Here is a 19,447-nt window from a genome sequence, read left to right as displayed (position 1 = left end):
TTTTATACCAATGTTTTCCCTAAAGGCAGACATCTGGAATGGGAGCATCAGGTCAGAAAAAATTCCTTACTCTTCTGAGTAGTGGAACCTAGTACTTGCTGCTATACATTTCTGTCCCCAGCTCAGCCTTGGGTTTTATTTTTGAGAATTAGCAAGGTCCGAATTTCTTACTTAAACCCAAGAATATTGTTCCTATCTGGCATCCCCTGTTCAGCTTGTTTCCTACACTCTTTCACCTGACATTCAGTTCTTCCCGTTATTACATTTTAAGTGCATCCCTAAGCCACATCTATTCACCCTGGCATTTCCTGGCTGATCCTCTGACCCTTTTAAATTCATTTCCTCCATAATGTGTCTTGCCTTCAACATTAGTCTGCAAGCCTGCACACAGGGCCTTCTTTTTTTTTTACAGTTCCTACCCATTTTAGCTGATTTATACATATATAAATACTGAGCAATTGCTTTTTGCAACAGCAGTGTAAAGACATATCCAGATTTTCCCAATTGTGCACAGCACCCAATGCCTTGCTTTATGTTTTATAGTTTCCCTTCTGCTTTGAGTCATCAGTTCTGCCACAGTAACACAATGTGGATGAAACTATAACCCCCATGATAATCCTTGGGTGCAGGAGATCTGCTTGGAATGTTCTGTGGGAGCAGCAAGCCCTGTTTCAAGATGGAGACCGATTCATAATATTTTGTAAATGTAAAAATATCACTGTCCAGTCTAAAAAAAACCTTATTTATCACTTTTAACTTCTTGTGCTGCTCTGAGACCTAAACTCACGGTAGGAAAGGTGAGGAATTATATTAAATCCAAACCATATCCATGCAGAGGAAAGTACTCAAATGTATGACAGAATACTGCTGAAAGCGCAGCAAACTGATCAGGTACTTTGTGCAATACGCTCTATTTTTCTACAATAGACTTAACACAACTACCTCTCAGGAAATTACTAGCAATTAGTTACACATATCATCAATCATAATAAAATAAACTGATTACTCAATCACACTTTAGAAAACATACCGCATGCCATATAGCAGCTAAGCAGGATGAACTCAATGAGCTGTGCTCATAGAAAGTCTGGCAAAAGAGGTATGTCACAACTGATAGCCCAAGAGCCATTCTACATGCAGCTTTTATTGTGCACGCGTGATTGCTTGCTCACGGTAGTTTGCTGGCTATTTGCTGCCAGGGTGAAATGGCAGAATGAGAGTCTTGTGTAATAGCCCGATAGCCAAAGATCTATTTAATTATACAATCTTGTGGTTGTAAAATGAAATATATAGAAAGGCAGAAAAAATCACCCACCCACCCCTGAAAAATAAGCATGTGTAAAGGAGCTGATCTCAATCCCACAAATAATCCAGAAGCAGAAGTCTCGGTAATGGTGCGGAATAAAAGCCTTGTGTAGAAATGCCCTTAACCTCTTGATAGAATGGGCCTGGTCCCCTCTTCAGGAGTTATTTCCACAATGCAGGTGCTACTACCGAAAGGCCCTGTTTTAAGTAGAGGATAATTCACAAAGAGTCAGTCTGGGAACAAAAACAACTGAGATGATTTACAAGTAAACAGTGATTAAGAAAACGACCTCAGAATTGGGGTGCTCCAAGACAGGAAAAGCAACAGAAAGAAGTGCTGCTTGTCCACTGGTTTAGCACAATATGAATAGCTATGCAAATCTGTCACTGTGGGCATGGCTAGATGACTGTTAATCCCAGGGATCACCCTGGGATCATCCCTGTGAATCCACATGATTCACCGGGGATCCCAGGGGTAGAGAGGGATGATCCCTCTCTTGCCCTGGGATAACGGGCACCACTTTTGATGCTGAGACTGCAGGACTTGTGGGCACCTGTCCCAGTTTCATCTCAGCTCCTTGCGAGTAACTTATTTTTTAATCTTTTGTAAACCACTCAGAGAACTTTCAGCTATGGGGCAGTTTAGAATAACAACTACCCCCACCCACCCCCAAGCTCTGTTTTCCCCAAAAGAACAGAGATGCAGCCCCACCAGAAATGGGAAAAACATAGCCCAAAATATGCTTTGGTCTTGTTTATATATCTGCATACATGCCTTATTCCAACACCGATGAAGATAGGGCGCTTCCAAACTTTTGATGCTTTCCAAATGGAAAAGCAAATAGGAAGTGAGAGACTAATCAAAGCCAGTCAGCCAAAGTCATAAATCCATGCAGCAAAGACCGAAGGCTTTCCTAACGGAATAAGTATTCACTTACGATTTCCAGAGCTTACACAATGGTATACCACAAGTCATAAAGCTGCTTCCCTTCCATCACATGCCCAGTCAATTTTCTACTCCTGTCTGGGTTTCATATTTATTTCTAAGTTACCTATAAAGTTATACTCTCTGTCCATTACTAGTGATCCTAAGCTAAACAGCAAATGCAGACTTGGGGTACCTCCATTCTTGGTTGCTGTCAATCATGTCAGTTTACTATCTACTGGCTCTATTCTCTTCCTTAGATCCAGTAATAAAAGCCAGCAGGAAGCAACACATTCACAGCTTCTAGATCTGGACTTCAGAAGATCCTTCAGTTGACAGTAGATGACAACAAAACCAAAGTTCCCACATATGATCTGCTACCTCTGGCAATGGAATCAGATTATTTTCCAGTTAGCATTCTGTCAAGTCTTAAATAATGAGGCACAGAGGTTTGGATATTGTCATTTCCTAATTTAGCCACAAGACAGGAGTGCTCTGCACATACTAGCTCAGCAACATAGGAAAATTCTACAAAATTGGACCACCTGACCCAGTTAATTATGTAATGCTTATCTGAGCCTTATCTATATTTTTTACTCTAGAGTAAATGTGCATGGCCTCAATTCAGATAGGGACCACCACACCCAGGGAGGAGAACTAAACCTACAAGCCATGTGTAGCTTGACCTTAAGCTATGTTCCAATGTGTATTGTTCCTGCATGAATGACAGTGTGTTGCTTGATTGTTTTTGATGCATTTCTGTGGAACAGGAGAAGATCTCAGTGGATAGAATTCAGTGTTCTAACTCTACATACTGACCAGAAAGAGGCTGGAAAGGACTTATTTTAATGAACCTAGACTGACTTTACAACCATTGTTGTAAAGTTTAAAAATGTCCACATACATCACCACATCAGATTAGTCCACACATATCCCCACCTGCTGTGTACCCACATTTCACAGGCAGTGTCCTTTTTCACAGGGGCTTGAGCTTAAATAAGGAGCAAGGGTCCAAAGCTGAAACCCCCAAAGTCCAGTTCAGTCAAGGAACAGGCAATTAGCAAAGTTAAGCCTGTCCAAGGTCAACACCAGCAAGTACACAAAGGACAGCATACAACAAAGATTTCACAATAAAAGTGGTCAAAGACAGTCCAAGGTTACTTACAGGGGTTGAAGAGTCAACAGCATAAGATATCAGTCCAAGGAACAACAGGGTCAAAGGGGACAAGGTTTCAAAATACTAAGAGCTGAGGTAAAGTTTTGTTCCAGCAGATAGCAGGCCTAAACTGAAGGCTTATATGCTAGAGTATCAATCCAGAACCCAGCTGCAGTTTAAAGACTGTCAAGGTGGTGGTAGTGATGTGATTAAAACTTCCCCATCACTTTGTGACTCCCAATTTCCCTAATTACCTTTGCTGGGCATGGTATGTTGTGATTTCCAAATTCAGCAAGGGTGAGTGGCTGGGTGGTTGGATAGTTAACATAATGTGGGTTCTATGTGATTTGTTAACCACCCTAGCCTACCTTTGCCAGGTTTAGATGTCACACCAAGCCACGCCCAGCTAGGGTAATTAGAGAAATCAGGCAGCACATACGGGGTGGTTAATAACCCACCATGGCTTATTAACCACCTGAGCACATGCGAACCCATGCATGTCATAGTTTTCTGCCTGCCAGTTCTCCCCTGCAAATTCCCTGCCTGTGCGTTGACTTTTCAAAGGAAATATTCCATCTTTAATGCTGTTCTCACTTTGCGCCCCCCCAGGATATAATATCAACCCCTCCCAAACTTAACCAACAATGGCATTAAATCTGAATTAATTCCCTCTATATGTACCGTGAAGTTTTTTTGTTTTTTGTTTGGCCAGATCTTGATTTTGCTTCATAAAAACGGTGGCTTCTCTTTCTTTAAGTAGTGATTTGAATTTGTTCCTGGTTGTTTTGATTGCACTGTGAAAAGCTGGTGTTGTGGGTCAGTGCAAAATGGCTTTAGGGCACCAGGGAATGACTAACCAGGGCCACAAATACCTGTACAAATACAGTCAGACATGACATATTCCTTCTGTTCTCCCTGTGCTTCTTAAAGCTCTGATACCAGGAGGAAAATTGTCCTTGCATTTTCCTTGGCACACGGCCTTGTATTTCACCATGGGCACTTGCTAGAAATACACATTGAAATACACTCTTTTTACCCAGCCTTGTTTCATGATCCCGCTTTTTAAAAATAGCTGCTGAGAATTCTTCCCTATTGATATGTATTTGTGTTACACATTTTAATCAGGGGTTACATAAAATGCTGATCAAGAAATACACAGTAAGTTAACTGTACCTTCGGAGAGTTCTTCTAAAATAGGAGTAGGCAACCTTTTTTGGAATTGTGGGCACAAAGGGCAATTTAAGAAGCCGTCCTATGCACAAACAGAACATGGCATGCATGGCTAGTCACAATGGACAAGTAACCGATGGACCAATTGACTAAGTTGAATGCAGATGTGGGGTCTGAACCTCAACACGCTAAACGACTCCTTTGGGTCCAGTTTTAATCGCCAACAGAAACCTATTTCACAGAAGGCAAACTCTTTCTCCCCACATTCCCTGTCAGCACACACACACACACAATGCACACCGCGTATCAATCATGCATGCACACGTGCACACACACCTTTCCCTTCTCCTCGCTGCAAGCACATGAAAACCCAGGCTCACACTTTTTCAGGATCCCTCCAAAATAGGAGTCCCTTTTGGTTTCTCCCCTTCCTTTTCTTCCTGGCCGGTGGGGCACCACACAGGCAAGCACTGGCCTGCAGCTACCCGCCATCTTCATTTCCAAAGAATGTTCTGAGACCCACATGTGGCCCAGAGGCACTCATGAGAAATGAAGATGGCAGCATCTGGTGAGTTCACTAGCACCTGCGGGGACCATATTACCTACCTCTGTTCTCAAACAATTGCTATTATTTTTAACAATGGAAAGAATAATTGTAATAAAACATTAGAATCCAGGATTTTTAGTGTCCTATGAAAACATACATTTTCCCCTTTACCCTAAACCCTGTGAGGGAAGATATCTGCATGTAGCACCACATTACCACTGGATACATTACCAAATATGGAAACCCACTGGTCTCAAATAATGCATCACAAGTTTGTGAATTTGGCCTCTATATTTTGGCTTTTAGCACATTTTTGCCCTGCCATTTTGAAAATTTCCTGGTGTCAATGAAGTTCAGGGAATGGACTGGAATACTCCCATCTCTTTCTTCTATATGAGATGGACGACAAGAACTGAGAAGGCCGATCCCAAAGCCAACCCCACCTGCATGAACATCATCATCAATACCCCTGCTGCCTCTGACAGTTCTTTAGGTGTGACTTTGGGGCCATATATAATTGATAGTGTACTCAGGTAGCCATTGCTGAATCCCAGGAATACTGTGAAGACCACTGGGTAGATATCCTGGGCAAAGACTACCCTTGTGATGTGTGTTCGAGGCTGATAGTTGCAAAGCATGAAGACTGGTATGAAAAAAGTCCTCAGAGCCACCATAGCAGGCAGCAACTTGCTCTTTGGTCCAGGGACCTGGATCCAGACGGTGATTTGCCGTCCACACCAGTCAGCAAAATTGTACAGGAGGAAACTAGTGAGGGGCGTAAAGTACTTCTCTGTCCACACGCTCCCTGAAATCTTGTTGACGGACTCTATGCTGGAAGAGACTGCTGGGAAAATGATGATAGAGATGAAGTAGACGTAGAAGACACAGAAGCCTAACATACTGGTCTTCTTCAGGATGGACCCTACGGGAGGGATTCTGTTTGGTGGAGATTGGCTGGTAATGCCGGTTGCCATATCCTCTTCCTCTGAGCCATCGCTAGCTGAGGTACCTGCTGGCACTGTGATGCACTTTTGCCTTCTAATGTAGTACCTGAAAGAAGAGTGGGCAGAAAAAAGGCACCATGAATCCAAACAAGCAAAAACCAAGTTGGAAAAGCAAGGAATGACATTGTAAGGAGGTCATCATCAAGTGGCACCACAAGGATATCTCATCAGAAGCCAATGAAGTTAGCAAAAGGGCCAGGGCCCACAGCTCAGGGGTAGAACACTAGCTTTGCCTACATATGGCTCCAGATTCGATACTCAGCACCAGCTGAAAGACCCCAGGTAGTACAGCAAACTACTGTCTGGGGTTTCTGGAGTGCCACTCCCAGTCAAAGAATACGAAGCAGATCAGCCCAATGGCCATATATAAGCATTGCCTCTTTGTGTGTTGCTGTGTTCCAGAAATGTACCATGGAAAAGTGCAAACAGCCCATTCAGCATCCAACACATGCCAACACAAAATGCCATCTCCAGGAGGAAAAACAGATCAACACATGTTGGAGCAATTGGCCATTGCCAAACGTGAATCCCTTTCCAGCATGCCCTAGTGCGTAGATCGGTTCGCGTCTAAAGATTAAGACAATGGGAAGACAACCTGTCCTATGCTGAGAATGCGGGTTTTGTGAGAAAGGGTTCAAAGGCTTTTAGATTAACGTCAAATTAGGAAAAGGGCCTCCATACTTTGGGGGACCTGTAACAGAGCATTCCTGGGGAATCCAGAAGAGATTAAAAGTGACTGAAAGAATGCAGTATCGTAAAGCCAAATTCAAAACACAGTTGTATAGAAGTGGAAAAACTTGTGATGTAATAAAAGGGATATAAATTGAAATGAATCACAATCATTCTTTTGGCTGTGGATATGGATTGCAGCTGCAAGAGCTGGTCATAACTGAAAGACTGTGTGCTCTGCTGGAGTAAAAACAGTTTTATCACCTGTTTTAGAGAACAAGGAACTGGTCTCCAAGACCTGTCTCAGATAGACACTTACTATGTTGGCAGGGCCATTCACGTCATGGGAGAGTCTGCACGTCTCCATCTGTTCTCACCACAAACCTAAAGAAATGCTCCTCATGGATGCTCTATGCCCATGGTAAGTCCTTCTCACTCCCCCTCCCCCCCGGCCAATGCACTGATTCTGGAAAGAGAAAAATGTCACAAACCAGGCCATGGCGCATGGTGCCCTTAAGTGCATAGCACAGCACACATTAGGGAAAGAGTGCCTGCCTGCCTCCCTCCTCTCCTATGAGAGCTAGAGCAACAAATCAGTAATTGCCTGAACCGGACCCTCACCCATGTCTGCTCTACGGGTTTAGTGAAATTCTTCTGATGTCTTAAAAATTGAAGCTTGCTTATTACTTTTAAATGCTGGTATCAATGAAACACAGGCAGCCCTCCATGCTCCACATCCATAGTTGTACAAATGAATAACCTGATACAATATGCCAGGACCAAAAACAAAGAGACCAAAATCATAATCCTATGCGTTGCTTTAAAAGTGGAATTAAATGCTTTGTACACCAAAATTCTGTGTACAAAACTCGGATTTTAGGACACTATCTATGGGGTAACTATTTAAATAATCAGTCACTTTTAACTGAGCTTCATATTGTGTAACAAAATACTTAGTATAACACAATGGTTACACTCACACACAAAAGTTTTTTTTAAAGTTTATCTTAATAAAAAAGACTAAGAACACAATGCTATGCATCTTTAGAAAGAAGTAAGACCTACAATTCCCAGCCATGCTGGTTAGGGAATGCTGAGAGTTGTAGGACCTATTTCGGTTTAAGCATGCCTAGGATTGCATCCTAAACAGCTCTTCAGATTGCTTATTTGATCTATTCCATTTCATGGATGCCTCTTAAGGATGCTTTGCAAGTACAATTTCCCCTACACTAATTCTCTATGAAAAAGCAATAACCTGTCATGTAAACCCATATTTAATACACCTTTTTAAAACAGAGCACCATCTAGCCAAAGTTAAACACGGTTATGTTTTATTGATTTCAGTGGAAGAGTTCAATATGTTTTAAACCCAAATGATTTCACTGAGAGAGGTATGAAGTGCTCAATTCCCCGAGGACTCTGCACGTAAAGCAGAGTTTTTAAGGCCTAAATGCTTTTTACCAATACTATTATTTGTTTCAACAACTACTCTTTGGAAATGGTGGCAATATATATTTGAAGTAGTAGTACTTTGTCACTAGCCTGATTCATTGTTACATCAGAATAAGAGGATTACTGCCCTAACACATTTTTTTATTATTATTATTATTATTATTATTATTATTATTATTATTATTATTATTACAATTGTTTATCTCCTACCTTTCAGGAGACAAATTATTCTAGACAGCTTACAAGGAACATCAATGAAATACATTAATAAAAATCACAATAAAAATATAAAAGCATAAGTCATCAGGAATCATCCCACAGGACAGTTGTCTTTGCCTGCCTCACCCCCACATTTTCTTGCTGCACAAGGAAAGAGAAAAAAAAGTTTCCCTATTTTGTTTGCAAACAGCCAAGAAAGCAAACCAAGCATAGCCAAGGCACTTTGATCAATGGGACCTCAGCTTTCATGCACAAGTCTTCTTGACAGGTGCACCAGATAGAGGTTCCCTATGAAAGCTAATGCCGTGTGAAAGCATTTAACCCTTAGTGTTTACAGAGTGCCTTTGAATGTTCAAAGCACTCCCCACATGTATGGTGTAGTGGCTAAGGTGTTGGACTGGGAGTCGGGAGATCCAGGTTCTAGTCCCCACTCGGCCATGGAAACCCACTGGGTAACTTTGGGCCAGTCACAGACTGCAAGCCCAAACTACCTCACAGGGTTGTTGTTGTTGTGAGGATAACATGGAGAGGAGGAGGATTATGTATGCCACCTTGGGTTCCTTGGATGGAAAAAGGTGGAATATAAATGTAATAAATAAATAAATAAATAAATAAATACAGAACCCCCCTATAATAATACTTTAAAGATACGTCAGTCTTATTGCTCCTATGCTGTAGGTTTAGGGGAGGGATGAGAGCTGGTAGCTTGTCAGGGCTTCCTAGTAAGCTCACAGCTGGGAGGTGGGGATGTATGGGAAATCTTTTGTTTTTGATCAGGTTTTACCCAGTTCGCACTTTCCAGACTGAACACGAATGCAATCTGCATGGAGGCCTCCTACATTTCAGAGCCCCCCCCCCCAAAAAAAGATGTGTTTGGCAGCATGTGTACATTTGCAAAAATGCCCACTTTTGAAAAATGTGCACAAACACTCTTGAATCAATGGGAAAAGAATGCATACATTTCAATGACGCGCACAACGGATGCGCTCCTTTGGGAAAATACACAAGAAACAATGTACAAAAAAAGATTGGAATCTGATAGGGACGCAAAGCGCAACAAGCTTTGAAATGGAATTTGGAGAACTTCAACAAGCTAAAGTTTTGCTTCTATGCTCAGAGGCAAGACTGGAACTGGGGACTTTCCAGCTCAACTTCTTAGCCACTACGCTACTCGCTCATAGTCTCTTTTAAGGCAGCCCAGCACGGTGTCTCATCGATTAGCTGAGGAACGGAGGTGAAACAGTCAAAAGCAGTTTTGTTAAGGCCAGATAAGGGTCTATTACACAGGCCGCTCCTTGCTAAACGACTTGTGGTGTAGGAGACTCTTTCCAAGGCAACTGTTATCAGGAAATTCTTGGCTGATGGGTCACAAGTTCTTTATTTTCCAAATGACCCAGAGCAGGAAAACGCACTGGGACAGGCCTGGGTCACTTGCGAAAGAACTATGAGCCACCAATGATGTGAATACTAGATCCAGAGCAAACATTGACACATGGTTCAGATAGACTGCTGGCCTCAGTGTTTTGGGGTTAGAAGCTGCAGTTACCAGTCCAACCTCAGTGACTCTTGACACCACCCCAAGAGAGCTTCTCGGGGGTTGGGGGAGGGGATCAACACACGTTGGAGTGAATCACACCATTTTAATCAAATCAAGACGCTCATCCTGGAGAGAGCAAATAGAGAAACAGAAACCGCAGAGCTCTGAGCAAAGCTGCAGTGCGTAACATTTTCCCCAAGTATAACAGGAGGGGACCTCCATGAAAAGGCAGGCTCGCAGCATCCTGAGTGAGATATTTTGGAACTCAACCACATGCTGAGTGTTGACCTGATGGTCCAGCAGGATTTACCTGGCATACGCCAGCTTGGGGAGGATCAAGTACATCCCAATGCACAGAATAATGAAGACGTCTGCCATCAGGAAGTAGGCCAGAGCACTGTCTGTAACTTCAGATGCCGCCGCCAGATCCACCACCGATGCCACGGCACTCACTGTTCCTCCCATGGCCTGACCTACATGACAAGGAAAAGGGGGGCAGGGGGAGAGGAGGAAGGAGAACAAAAGTCAGTGAACAGTGAAATCGCCCCAGCCGATGCTGGATCAGGCAAAGCCAGAAACACTGGATAAGGAATAAGGGACTAAAGCAGGGATGAGAGGCTGGTGTTCCAGCCACATTTCTACGGCTGCATTGCTTTGCTAGATGTCCTTGGGCTTTGGTTTGTTCTGCACACAGTCTCTTTGCCTTTTCTCATTTGCTCCTTCCCTGCTCCTGTTATCTTGTGTCCGACTGTTTATCCCATCCCCACCCTGTGTCTGCACATGTGAGGTCTTGCTGCGTACACAGGGTGGGTTTGGGCAGGGTTGGCTTTTGGCTATTGGCCAAACCACAGGCACACCAGAATGGACGAGTTGCAGAATTTCTGCATTTGAGCAATAATCACAACATTATTTTTGAATATGAGATTAACAAGGAGTGTCTGAAAGTCAGCCTCCCCTAACTGGGTGCCCTCCAGGTGTTTTGGATTTCAACTCCCATCAGCCTCAGCCAACATGGCCAATGGTCAGGAATGCTGAGAGTTGTGGCCCAAAACATCTGGATGGTACCAGGTTGAGGATGATTGCTGTGGGGGGGGGGGATAAGTGAATCAAAAGGAAGGAAGGAAGGAAGGAAGGAAGGAAGGAAGGTGTGCTCTGCCACACAGAAAGTTACTTTTGGAAGTTGTGGGGATTTCAAAAGTAGCTTTTGCGGCAGCTTGGGGGAAGCCGTTCTTCAGAATGAAGGCCCCCATTCGTCTCACTGGCCACACTTAGGTCTCTGGAGGGGTTTTACGCAGCCTTCAGACTCTCATTGAACTCTCAAGAATCCCAACCATTTGTGGATGGCTTCACGTGATCTATCTAAAACAACAACCAGGGAAATGCTACCCAGAGACTCTCATTTACCATGCCTAAAGAATAGCTCACATTGCAGGAGTTTTAAACTCTAGCACTATGGCTGAGAGTCGAACCAAAATATTTAGGGAGAAATTTTTGCACCAATTCTGGAAAACAGTGGCCATGTGGGCAAAACCTTTAGAAAACCATAGGCTTGGAAGGGGCCATTTATGCCAGAGTCCAACCCCCTGCTCAGTGCAGGCATCCGGTTTAAAGCATCCATAACAGATGACTGTCCAGACTTTGTTTGATTAACTCCAATGACCGAGAGCCCACCAGGAAGCTGGTTCAAAAGAGCCAGTTTTCATGATCCCCCAGGCTTACCATGCGTTATTTAACCCATGATGAGACCAGCACATGCCAGCAAATGCATGTCATCTGAACCCAGCCTTCAGGGGTTATTTGGTGATTAAACTCTTGTATAACCTTACAGCAAACAGAGTTATGCAAGAGTTGTTTAACCCTGAAATGACTCCTGATAGCCAGGTTCAGATGAAACACTGCAACTCCATCTGGAGTTGCCTATTTGTAATAGTGGCCACACACACTGTGACTCATCAAAGGTTAAATAACTCCCAATGTGAACCAGATCACTGTCTGACTGTTCTGCTTCTACTCTCCCAACCCTATTAGGAGAGAGTTCCTTTACGCACATGGTGAAAGGGTTTATGCACATATCGTATGGCTTTCTCTTTTGACAGAGTAAAATAAATTTATGGTTCCATATTCTGCGAAACCTGGGAGGCTTCTAAGAGGGACTGTGGTGAAACTCTTTACAATGGGTCAACCCCAACAACATTCTTTATCATGGCCCAGAAATGAAAGGCTGAAATCTCTGTATTGGTTTTCATATCTCTCTCCCCAACCTGCCTTCCTTCTATCTCAAAGAATGTTTCCAGTGTTATCAACGCCTCCTAAACCTCGAGGGGCCTCATCATTCATAGCTGCGAAACTTGGAACTCATCAGTTATGGAAATGAATGTTAATGCTGAATATAAAATGAGACAATGCAAAGTTTCATATTTTTTCTGAGATATAAACAAACATGGAGCTGAATGCAGATTATTTATATATATATATATATATATATATATATATATATATATATATGGTTCTTCAACAGAGATGCCACAACATGAGACTTCTAAAAGAGAAATAAGTACCAACAAAAGGGGGAATATACCAAAACTGGAAAGTCAGCTCACTTAATCTGCTGAGTTTCCTTTTGATCTTCCTCTTCAGAGCACTTTATGATTCTTTATTTTAAAAGTTGGCTTGCGTTAACTTAATTGAGAGTGAATTCATTGTCACGTGATTCTGTGCAACCAAAACCTCAAGTCCAAAGACAGGATGGGCATCCTGCCCACGAACAAAATTAAAAGGAATCAGCCATTGGAAAAGCCCCATTTTCTTCTTGCTACAATCACCAGTGTAAGTACCAGAAGGAGACTTAACCTGAAATCAACGCCTGGGAATTTCGCATGGGGAAACATCCGGACAGTCCAAAAACGCTGCTGCTGAAGATTGTGGCGGCACCGCTGATGACAGCCACACAACTTATGGTGATGATAAAAAACCAGGGAGTCCAAGCAGAGGTGTCCACTTTCACCAGCACTGTGATCACCGTGAGGACAGCCAACATGATGGCCAAGGAGGAGAGAATGCGCACATTGACAGAGACCCTGGAGAAGAAACACAGCGGTTGGCATGTGGTTTGTGAACAAGAGTCCCTTGTTGTTTTCTTGAGTCCTTGTAACTTGACTGTGATTGGGTGTCACTATGTTGCAGAGTGGCCCTACACAAAAGGGCACAGACCAGGGGTGGAGAACCGTTCTTGCCCTGGAGGCTGGATGACATCAGGGATTGGGGCAGGCCCCTCCCTCTCAGAGTCCTACTGCTTCCCCCCGAAGCCCCGACTCTCATCAGACACCTTTCACTGTGAAGAGACAGACGGTGACAGAATGTGTAGCAAACATGACATTTTAAGCTAAGTGTACACCTGAACTTGAGTGCTAATCTATGTCACCCATCCCTGCTCTGCCTACCATAGCAAGTGGGCTTGCGTTTAACACTAAACCTTAGTGGTCTCTTTCAGCAGAAGGTTCCTCAGTTTACCATTTTTACACCTTAGCCAGGGGCCCATTGCTTTATTGCCCATTGCCCATTTCAGATATCACACAAATCTGGGTTGGTCCCTCCAACCTATCTACACTAGACGTACACCCATAAGGGAACTCTAGCCAATGATGAGCATACCGATATGATTAACACGTTTACTTTACTTTCACACTTCATCTTTTTAAGCGTATACTACAGATTGACTATTAAAAAATTAGTGTGTGAAATGACACAGAGTCACCAGGAAGTGCTATATTCCAGTTCCTGGACAAAACACCTTTATCCCTCCCTCATCTCCCCCCACCCCACCCCACCCCCTCATGCACTCCAGTTTAAGACTCTATTGAGCTAACTCTACAATGGGAAGACCCACAAGCAGCCACAAAACCTAATGTCTTGTACGGGACCGGCAAAGCTTCTTGAACAGGACCACAGCACAAGAACTCAGTAGCTCAGACTAACTGCAAGCAAACATGGACTTTTATGAAACACCTAACTATTACAGCACTTGTACACAGTCTGTGTACAGAAAATTAAAAGCTCTTTCTAACAAATTATCACTTCCTTACTTCCAGGCCGCTTCACCAAGTTGAACAAAAGTTGCCTGTTCCTAACTCTGGCGTACTCCAAGTCTGACCTTCGCCTTAGTCTTATTGAATTGGGTGGGAAACAAGGGGTGGGGGAGGAATCTGGCATTTTTCCTAAGGTCCCGACAAGGCCTTGCTACGGCATTGCCATGAGCAGCCTACATATGCCTGTGCTTCTTACGAAAAGATGCAGAAGGGGGCAGCCCTGGGGGAGTTCTCCAAGAACATACAGGAAGCTGAGTAGCTAGGGAGATGGAACCAGCATCTGTGATGCGCAGAGCCAGTGCTTTAGGGAGGGGAGAACCATTCACAAAGAACAGGAAACAAAAGTGTTTGGGTTGTTGTTGATTCTTCTCCAAACACTTTGTATTAGATATCAAGTGTACAGATTCTACTTTCCCCATCAGCCTTTACAGATCCAATCTCTCTCTTTAAACCCAGCCAAGCTGGAAATGCCCATTTCTAAAAGAAATCGCAACGGCAACAGGCAGCAACAACAGGAATGGAGTCTGTTTGGGGAATACGGCAGGCTAGGGAAAAGCAACTGCATGCTTATCACACCACAAGATAATTAGCTGCCTGAAAAGGAAAGTTACTTATTATAGACACTGAAGACTTGATCCGCTCCCCTTCAGCGCAGAGGGCAGGAAAGGAGAAAGAGAACGAAAATGACCAGGATCTAAGAATGAGAGGATATTCAGGTCCTCCTTCAGGGATAAGTCCCTGGCTTAAACATCCCTTTGTGATATACGTCCTCTTCTAAGGGACTCGAGATGAGGTATACTTCATGCCACGTAACTACGCAAGGTAGAAATGTTGCCTGCCTGACCCAGGGACTCCTGACAAATGCAACCTGTTTGCACAGAATACTTTCACAGAGACACAATAAGCAAACAAAACGAATCACTCCTGGGCAAACAGCAGCACCAGTAAGGGTTTCATTTCGTGCACCCTTCAACACCCCGGTGCTGCTCTCTTCCTTCCTCATTCCCTCCCCGCAAAATGTCACCTTCACCCACGCAGGCATGAAAATCCATTTCAGAAGTATCACCGTATTTTAGCTGCCATAGATGCCCTTAACAAGGGTGGCGGCCCAGGGTAGTCATAAGTTACCCTCTGGAGGCAACTGAACTGCAGGGAACCGATTTGCTCGGGAGTTTCCATAAATGCAAGCCTGCCTCATGTGTATTTATGATGCGGAAAACTTAGCATAATAAAACACTTATTGATTATGGATGTGCCACTCAGCAGAATCAACAATATGCCAAAGATAAATGAATGCTACATTTAAAATGTAATGCATTAAGCACATAATGGGTTTTGCGAAATGGATTTCCAACCTGGAGAATATATAAGAAGGGCAGGCGTTGCTATCTCTGGGTCTCCTCCCTTTGCCTTCTGCTCCTCTCCCCATTTTCATTGCATAATTCGGGGTGGCAAGGAGGAAGAACCCATTTTCTATTTTAGGAATTCTACAAATAAAGGCAGTAGCACTAATGGGGAACATTGGAGCATTTATATGCAGAGAGCTCCATTTAAACAAATGAGGAGCATTCTCAAGATCAAGCCTGAAAACCACAGCAGCTACATGGTGCCCATCTTGGGATTGTCAGGTGGATTTCCACAGTTTCACTTGCTAAAGTACGAGAAGAATAAAGAAGATGAAAAGCATCAGGATCCCCTGGAACATCACAAGCACAGAAATTCAGAAGCTACAGTTCCTGCCCAGCAGGGAGTCAAGGAGTTGCATTGCTAGAGTTCTCCAGCAAAGATTTCCACCCAGGAGGCAAGGAGCAATACTGCCTTGTTTTTCCAGCTCTCTTGGCAGGGGGTGATGGATATAAAAAGAGGAATGTCCCTTGGTGCCCTGCCAAATGCTGGCCTTTTTCTCTGAAACAACCCCCCCCCCTTCTGATTAGGCAGCTTTCCCCCCTACTTATCAGGGAAAGAGGTCACAGGGAAAAGGGACAATGGGCAAGTGTTACGCAACCTCTCCCCCTATTGTCCCTTGCAAATGGCTCCTCCCACCTCTACTTTGCATATCAGAGATACAAACCAGAGAGTAAGCAACTGCATTATGTTCAAGTACTTGATTCAATGCCAATAGTAATCAAGTCCTTTTTGGCTACCACTTAGCTGCTACTGGACAGAGATTCAGCCAATCAGGTAACGCTGGGTGCACCTCCTCCTATTGTCTTCTATGGGCACATCTATTCCTGCCTAACTGCCTGCATGAAGTTGCAGACTTGAGAGTCTGTGACTCCCCTGACTATGCAGTTGGCCCAGTAAAAAGGTATCATACTTGAACCATTTTGGATACCGGTTCTCTTAGTTTAGAACTAAAAGCTAGAGAGAAAAGACATGTCCACCTGGAGAAGTTTTGCTGAGAGGGATATTCTGGCTCAACTCATTTGCCCATCAAGAGTTTTTAGCTTGACATCAGCCCCACTGCTGTGCTAACGCTGGGACGAGAAGTGGCGTGGCCAGGGCTGCAGGGCTGGGGGAAGTGGCGGTGACTAATGCAGTCGCACTTACTTGTTAACTAGCAGGAAGTTCCCAATCAAGCACAGCACAGAAGGCACGGTGGAAGCCACGGAAATGTAGCTTTCAAAGAAGTCCTAGGAAAAAAATAACAAGCGTCAAAAAGGAGTTTTTGAAAAGCTGAAGAATGAACAAGGGCATGACATGGCCTGTCCCCAAGTCTCCCGGTCACAAATCACAGACACCAAGACACAGCGTCCCAAGGACATGGCTGCACGGTATTCCAAAGCTCACAGGACTGCCGACTCTGCAAAGTGATTAAAACTGCAGCACTCCGTTTGTTTAGCTGAGGAGGTCACCGATTATCATCCTCAAGACAACCTTTCTGTGTTACCAGACCCCCGCCAGCATGTGCATCCCACAGTGACCTTTTCTCAGTCCTGACAAATCAAGGTAAAAACAGGAAGGAAGAAAAGGAGCAAAGCTTTTCCCTCCCCATTATCCTTCATGAACTCCTTCAGCAGTCCAGTTACCCAAGGTGAGCTCTAGAATCTGTCGACTACAATGTCAATCAACAGATGGGACAAAAATCTCCGCCAGGATCTAGAGGAGGTTTATAATTGGTAGTTAAGCCATTCACCTGCAAGGAGCAACAATTGCTCCAGGGGAGCGCAGAAAGGGCATTTTATGGCCATAACTCTGCAAGAGAACAAAAATCAAGCCATGGAATATATCGAATTGTGTACAAAATTCAGCCTTCTGAGAATTTCGGGGCCAAATTGCATGTTCCGCTTAAGGAGTAGCATGTAGCTGTGTCTTTTCTTAAGTTAATTACAGCTGCAGAGGAAGGGAGGATTATCACTGGCATTGCAACACACAGAGAGGGGGGTTTATTCCTTCTCTCCCCAGCTATGATTACCCTGCCCCCCAATAACCCCTCTGCGTGGCAAAAGCTAAACTATTTGGGGAAAGGTCATCGTGACTGGGGAGGGGAGATTCCAATGAAAAATGGGGGGGGGAGTGTGCAGCTGTAATTAAGGTAAGAAAAACAAGAGACACTGCTACATGCAACACACTGAACTGATATCCTTTAAAAACAAGCCTTCCTGGACCCAAGTGTCCCTCGACAGCAACTTGTAGCACACTGAAGGCCTGTTTCCAAAAGGTTCCTTGCTTGGCTAGGCAAGAGAGCTTTCATGGGCTGGGAGTGGCGTTGTGGAGTCACCTCTTCCCTTTTTCAGACCTGTGGTGTCTCGGAAATTACTAACTTAGGCACGTGTGGGTGCAGGCAGGCCAGTAAACACTTTTATGGGCTAGTAACTTGTGTAGACTTATTTACAGGAAGTGAGTCAGCAGCGCAGCAAATCAAGCCCATTTTCTGTGCTTAATTCTCTCCAGCTTCCCTCATTTCACATATAAAAACACAGAAGCCTGATATGAACTCATCATCCAGATGCGAGTTTCTGGGTACAAAAATTGCTCTGGAAAATTCCAAGGAAGCTGGGCATATTGATCTCAATCACATCCCCGCCCCCACAAAAAAAGCCATTTCCTCCAGCCTCAGTCCAATAAGCAGTCAATGACCAGCATTCCAAATCAATGAAAAGTGAGGTTTATAAGGAGACAGTGATGGAAAGCTGTGACTCAGGGGTAGAGTGCATGTTGTATTTATTTATTTGATTTGTACCCCACCTTTCTACCCAAAAATGGCACTCAAGCTGGCTTACGATCACTAATACTGCATGTTTTCCATACAGAAGGCTCCAGGTTCAATCTGTGGCATCTCCAGGTAGGGCTGGAACATCTCGTGCCTGGAGAGCTGCTGGTCTGATTCAGTGTAAGGCAGGTTCCCATGCTGCTAGCTCCAGCTTCCCAAGCACAATGCAATGATCTCTGAATCCAGGTGACGATGCTGGATGCTTAAATATACATGTATTTGTCTTCTCCAAATGCCAAAAAGAAAAGGAAAAGGGGGAAAAAACCCCACTGGCTTCAGCAAAACATCTGCCCTGTGCTGCCAAGATGCTTTTGCAAAGTAGCTTTTTATTCAGCTTCAACTCGGCAGCAGAAGCAGCTGGGCTCCTGCTGGGCTAAAAAAGCAGTTCAAGCCCTGGGTGACAGAGCAAGGCACTAGAGCGTTACCTGGATCACAGGGCATGAAATTAGCAGCAGCAAGCAGGCTGGAGCCAAGAATAGCTTGCAGTGCCGAGCTCATCTTCAGGCAGCCGAGGACGGCTTCTATCGAGTCTGTGCGGGGCCAGTGAACTCTTTTCCCTCTCCGCTGCTCAGCTCTTGCTCCCCCAGCACCAAAGACCCCGGCAGCAGCCGAATCCAGGCGCAAGATGGAAATTGCAACCGCAGTGAAGGTGCCACCCTCCTATCAGCTGCCCAAACTCAGTTATCTTGGCCAGATTTGGAATTCAACATCCCAATTTTTTCATTTATTTTAGTGCTTTCAAGGAGAGGATTATGGTCCCAGTAAGCAGGGCAATACGTGCTAAAAGAAGAGAACAGGTTAGAATTGTAATTGGTTAGATTATGCCAAATCACTATACTATACTAGCTTGCTATGAGAACCATTTAGAAATCTCAACTGGTTCAGAATACAGAGATTATTAAGCAGGATCTGGGTGTGATGACGGATCACAGCTCGCCAGCACTGAAAGATCTTCACTGGCTGCCAGTTTGTTTCCAGGATCAGAAACAGGGGGAGAAAAGCACCCAACTCAGGTGAAAAAAAGGGAGAAGCAAATTCTCAGGATGCTGGACTTTTTATTTGTAGGTTGAAGAGTCTGATGCGTTTCGGCCTGTATCTTTTCAAGGCCTTTTTCAGGGGGTTGTAGGAAGATGGCTGCAAAAGTCTTTTTATCAACAGAATGTCT

At 44.1% G+C, this 19,447-nt stretch overlaps 1 protein-coding gene across 1 annotated transcript in view; it reads right to left on the bottom strand.

Annotated features, from left to right (window-relative positions):
• Window positions 1–3,739: 3,739 nt before the first annotated feature.
• The window catches only part of SLC29A3 (solute carrier family 29 member 3), a 35,207-nt gene continuing 19,499 nt past the window's right edge, over window positions 3,740–19,447 (bottom strand). Inside the window, exons 3-6 of the mRNA XM_063133011.1 lie at window positions 16,620–16,702; window positions 12,835–13,061; window positions 10,295–10,457; window positions 3,740–6,153 (exon numbers count right to left, since the gene is read on the bottom strand). Of these exons, the coding sequence (XP_062989081.1) occupies window positions 5,493–6,153; window positions 10,295–10,457; window positions 12,835–13,061; window positions 16,620–16,702 (1,134 nt within the window). The 3' untranslated portion in view covers window positions 3,740–5,492. The remainder of the gene's footprint in view (window positions 6,154–10,294; window positions 10,458–12,834; window positions 13,062–16,619; window positions 16,703–19,447) is intronic.

The sequence above is a fragment of the Elgaria multicarinata genome, chromosome 8 (assembly GCF_023053635.1).
Source record: "Elgaria multicarinata webbii isolate HBS135686 ecotype San Diego chromosome 8, rElgMul1.1.pri, whole genome shotgun sequence".
In the NCBI taxonomy this organism is placed as follows: domain Eukaryota; kingdom Metazoa; phylum Chordata; class Lepidosauria; order Squamata; family Anguidae; genus Elgaria; species Elgaria multicarinata.
This window is presented reverse-complemented; position numbering and strand designations above follow the sequence as displayed.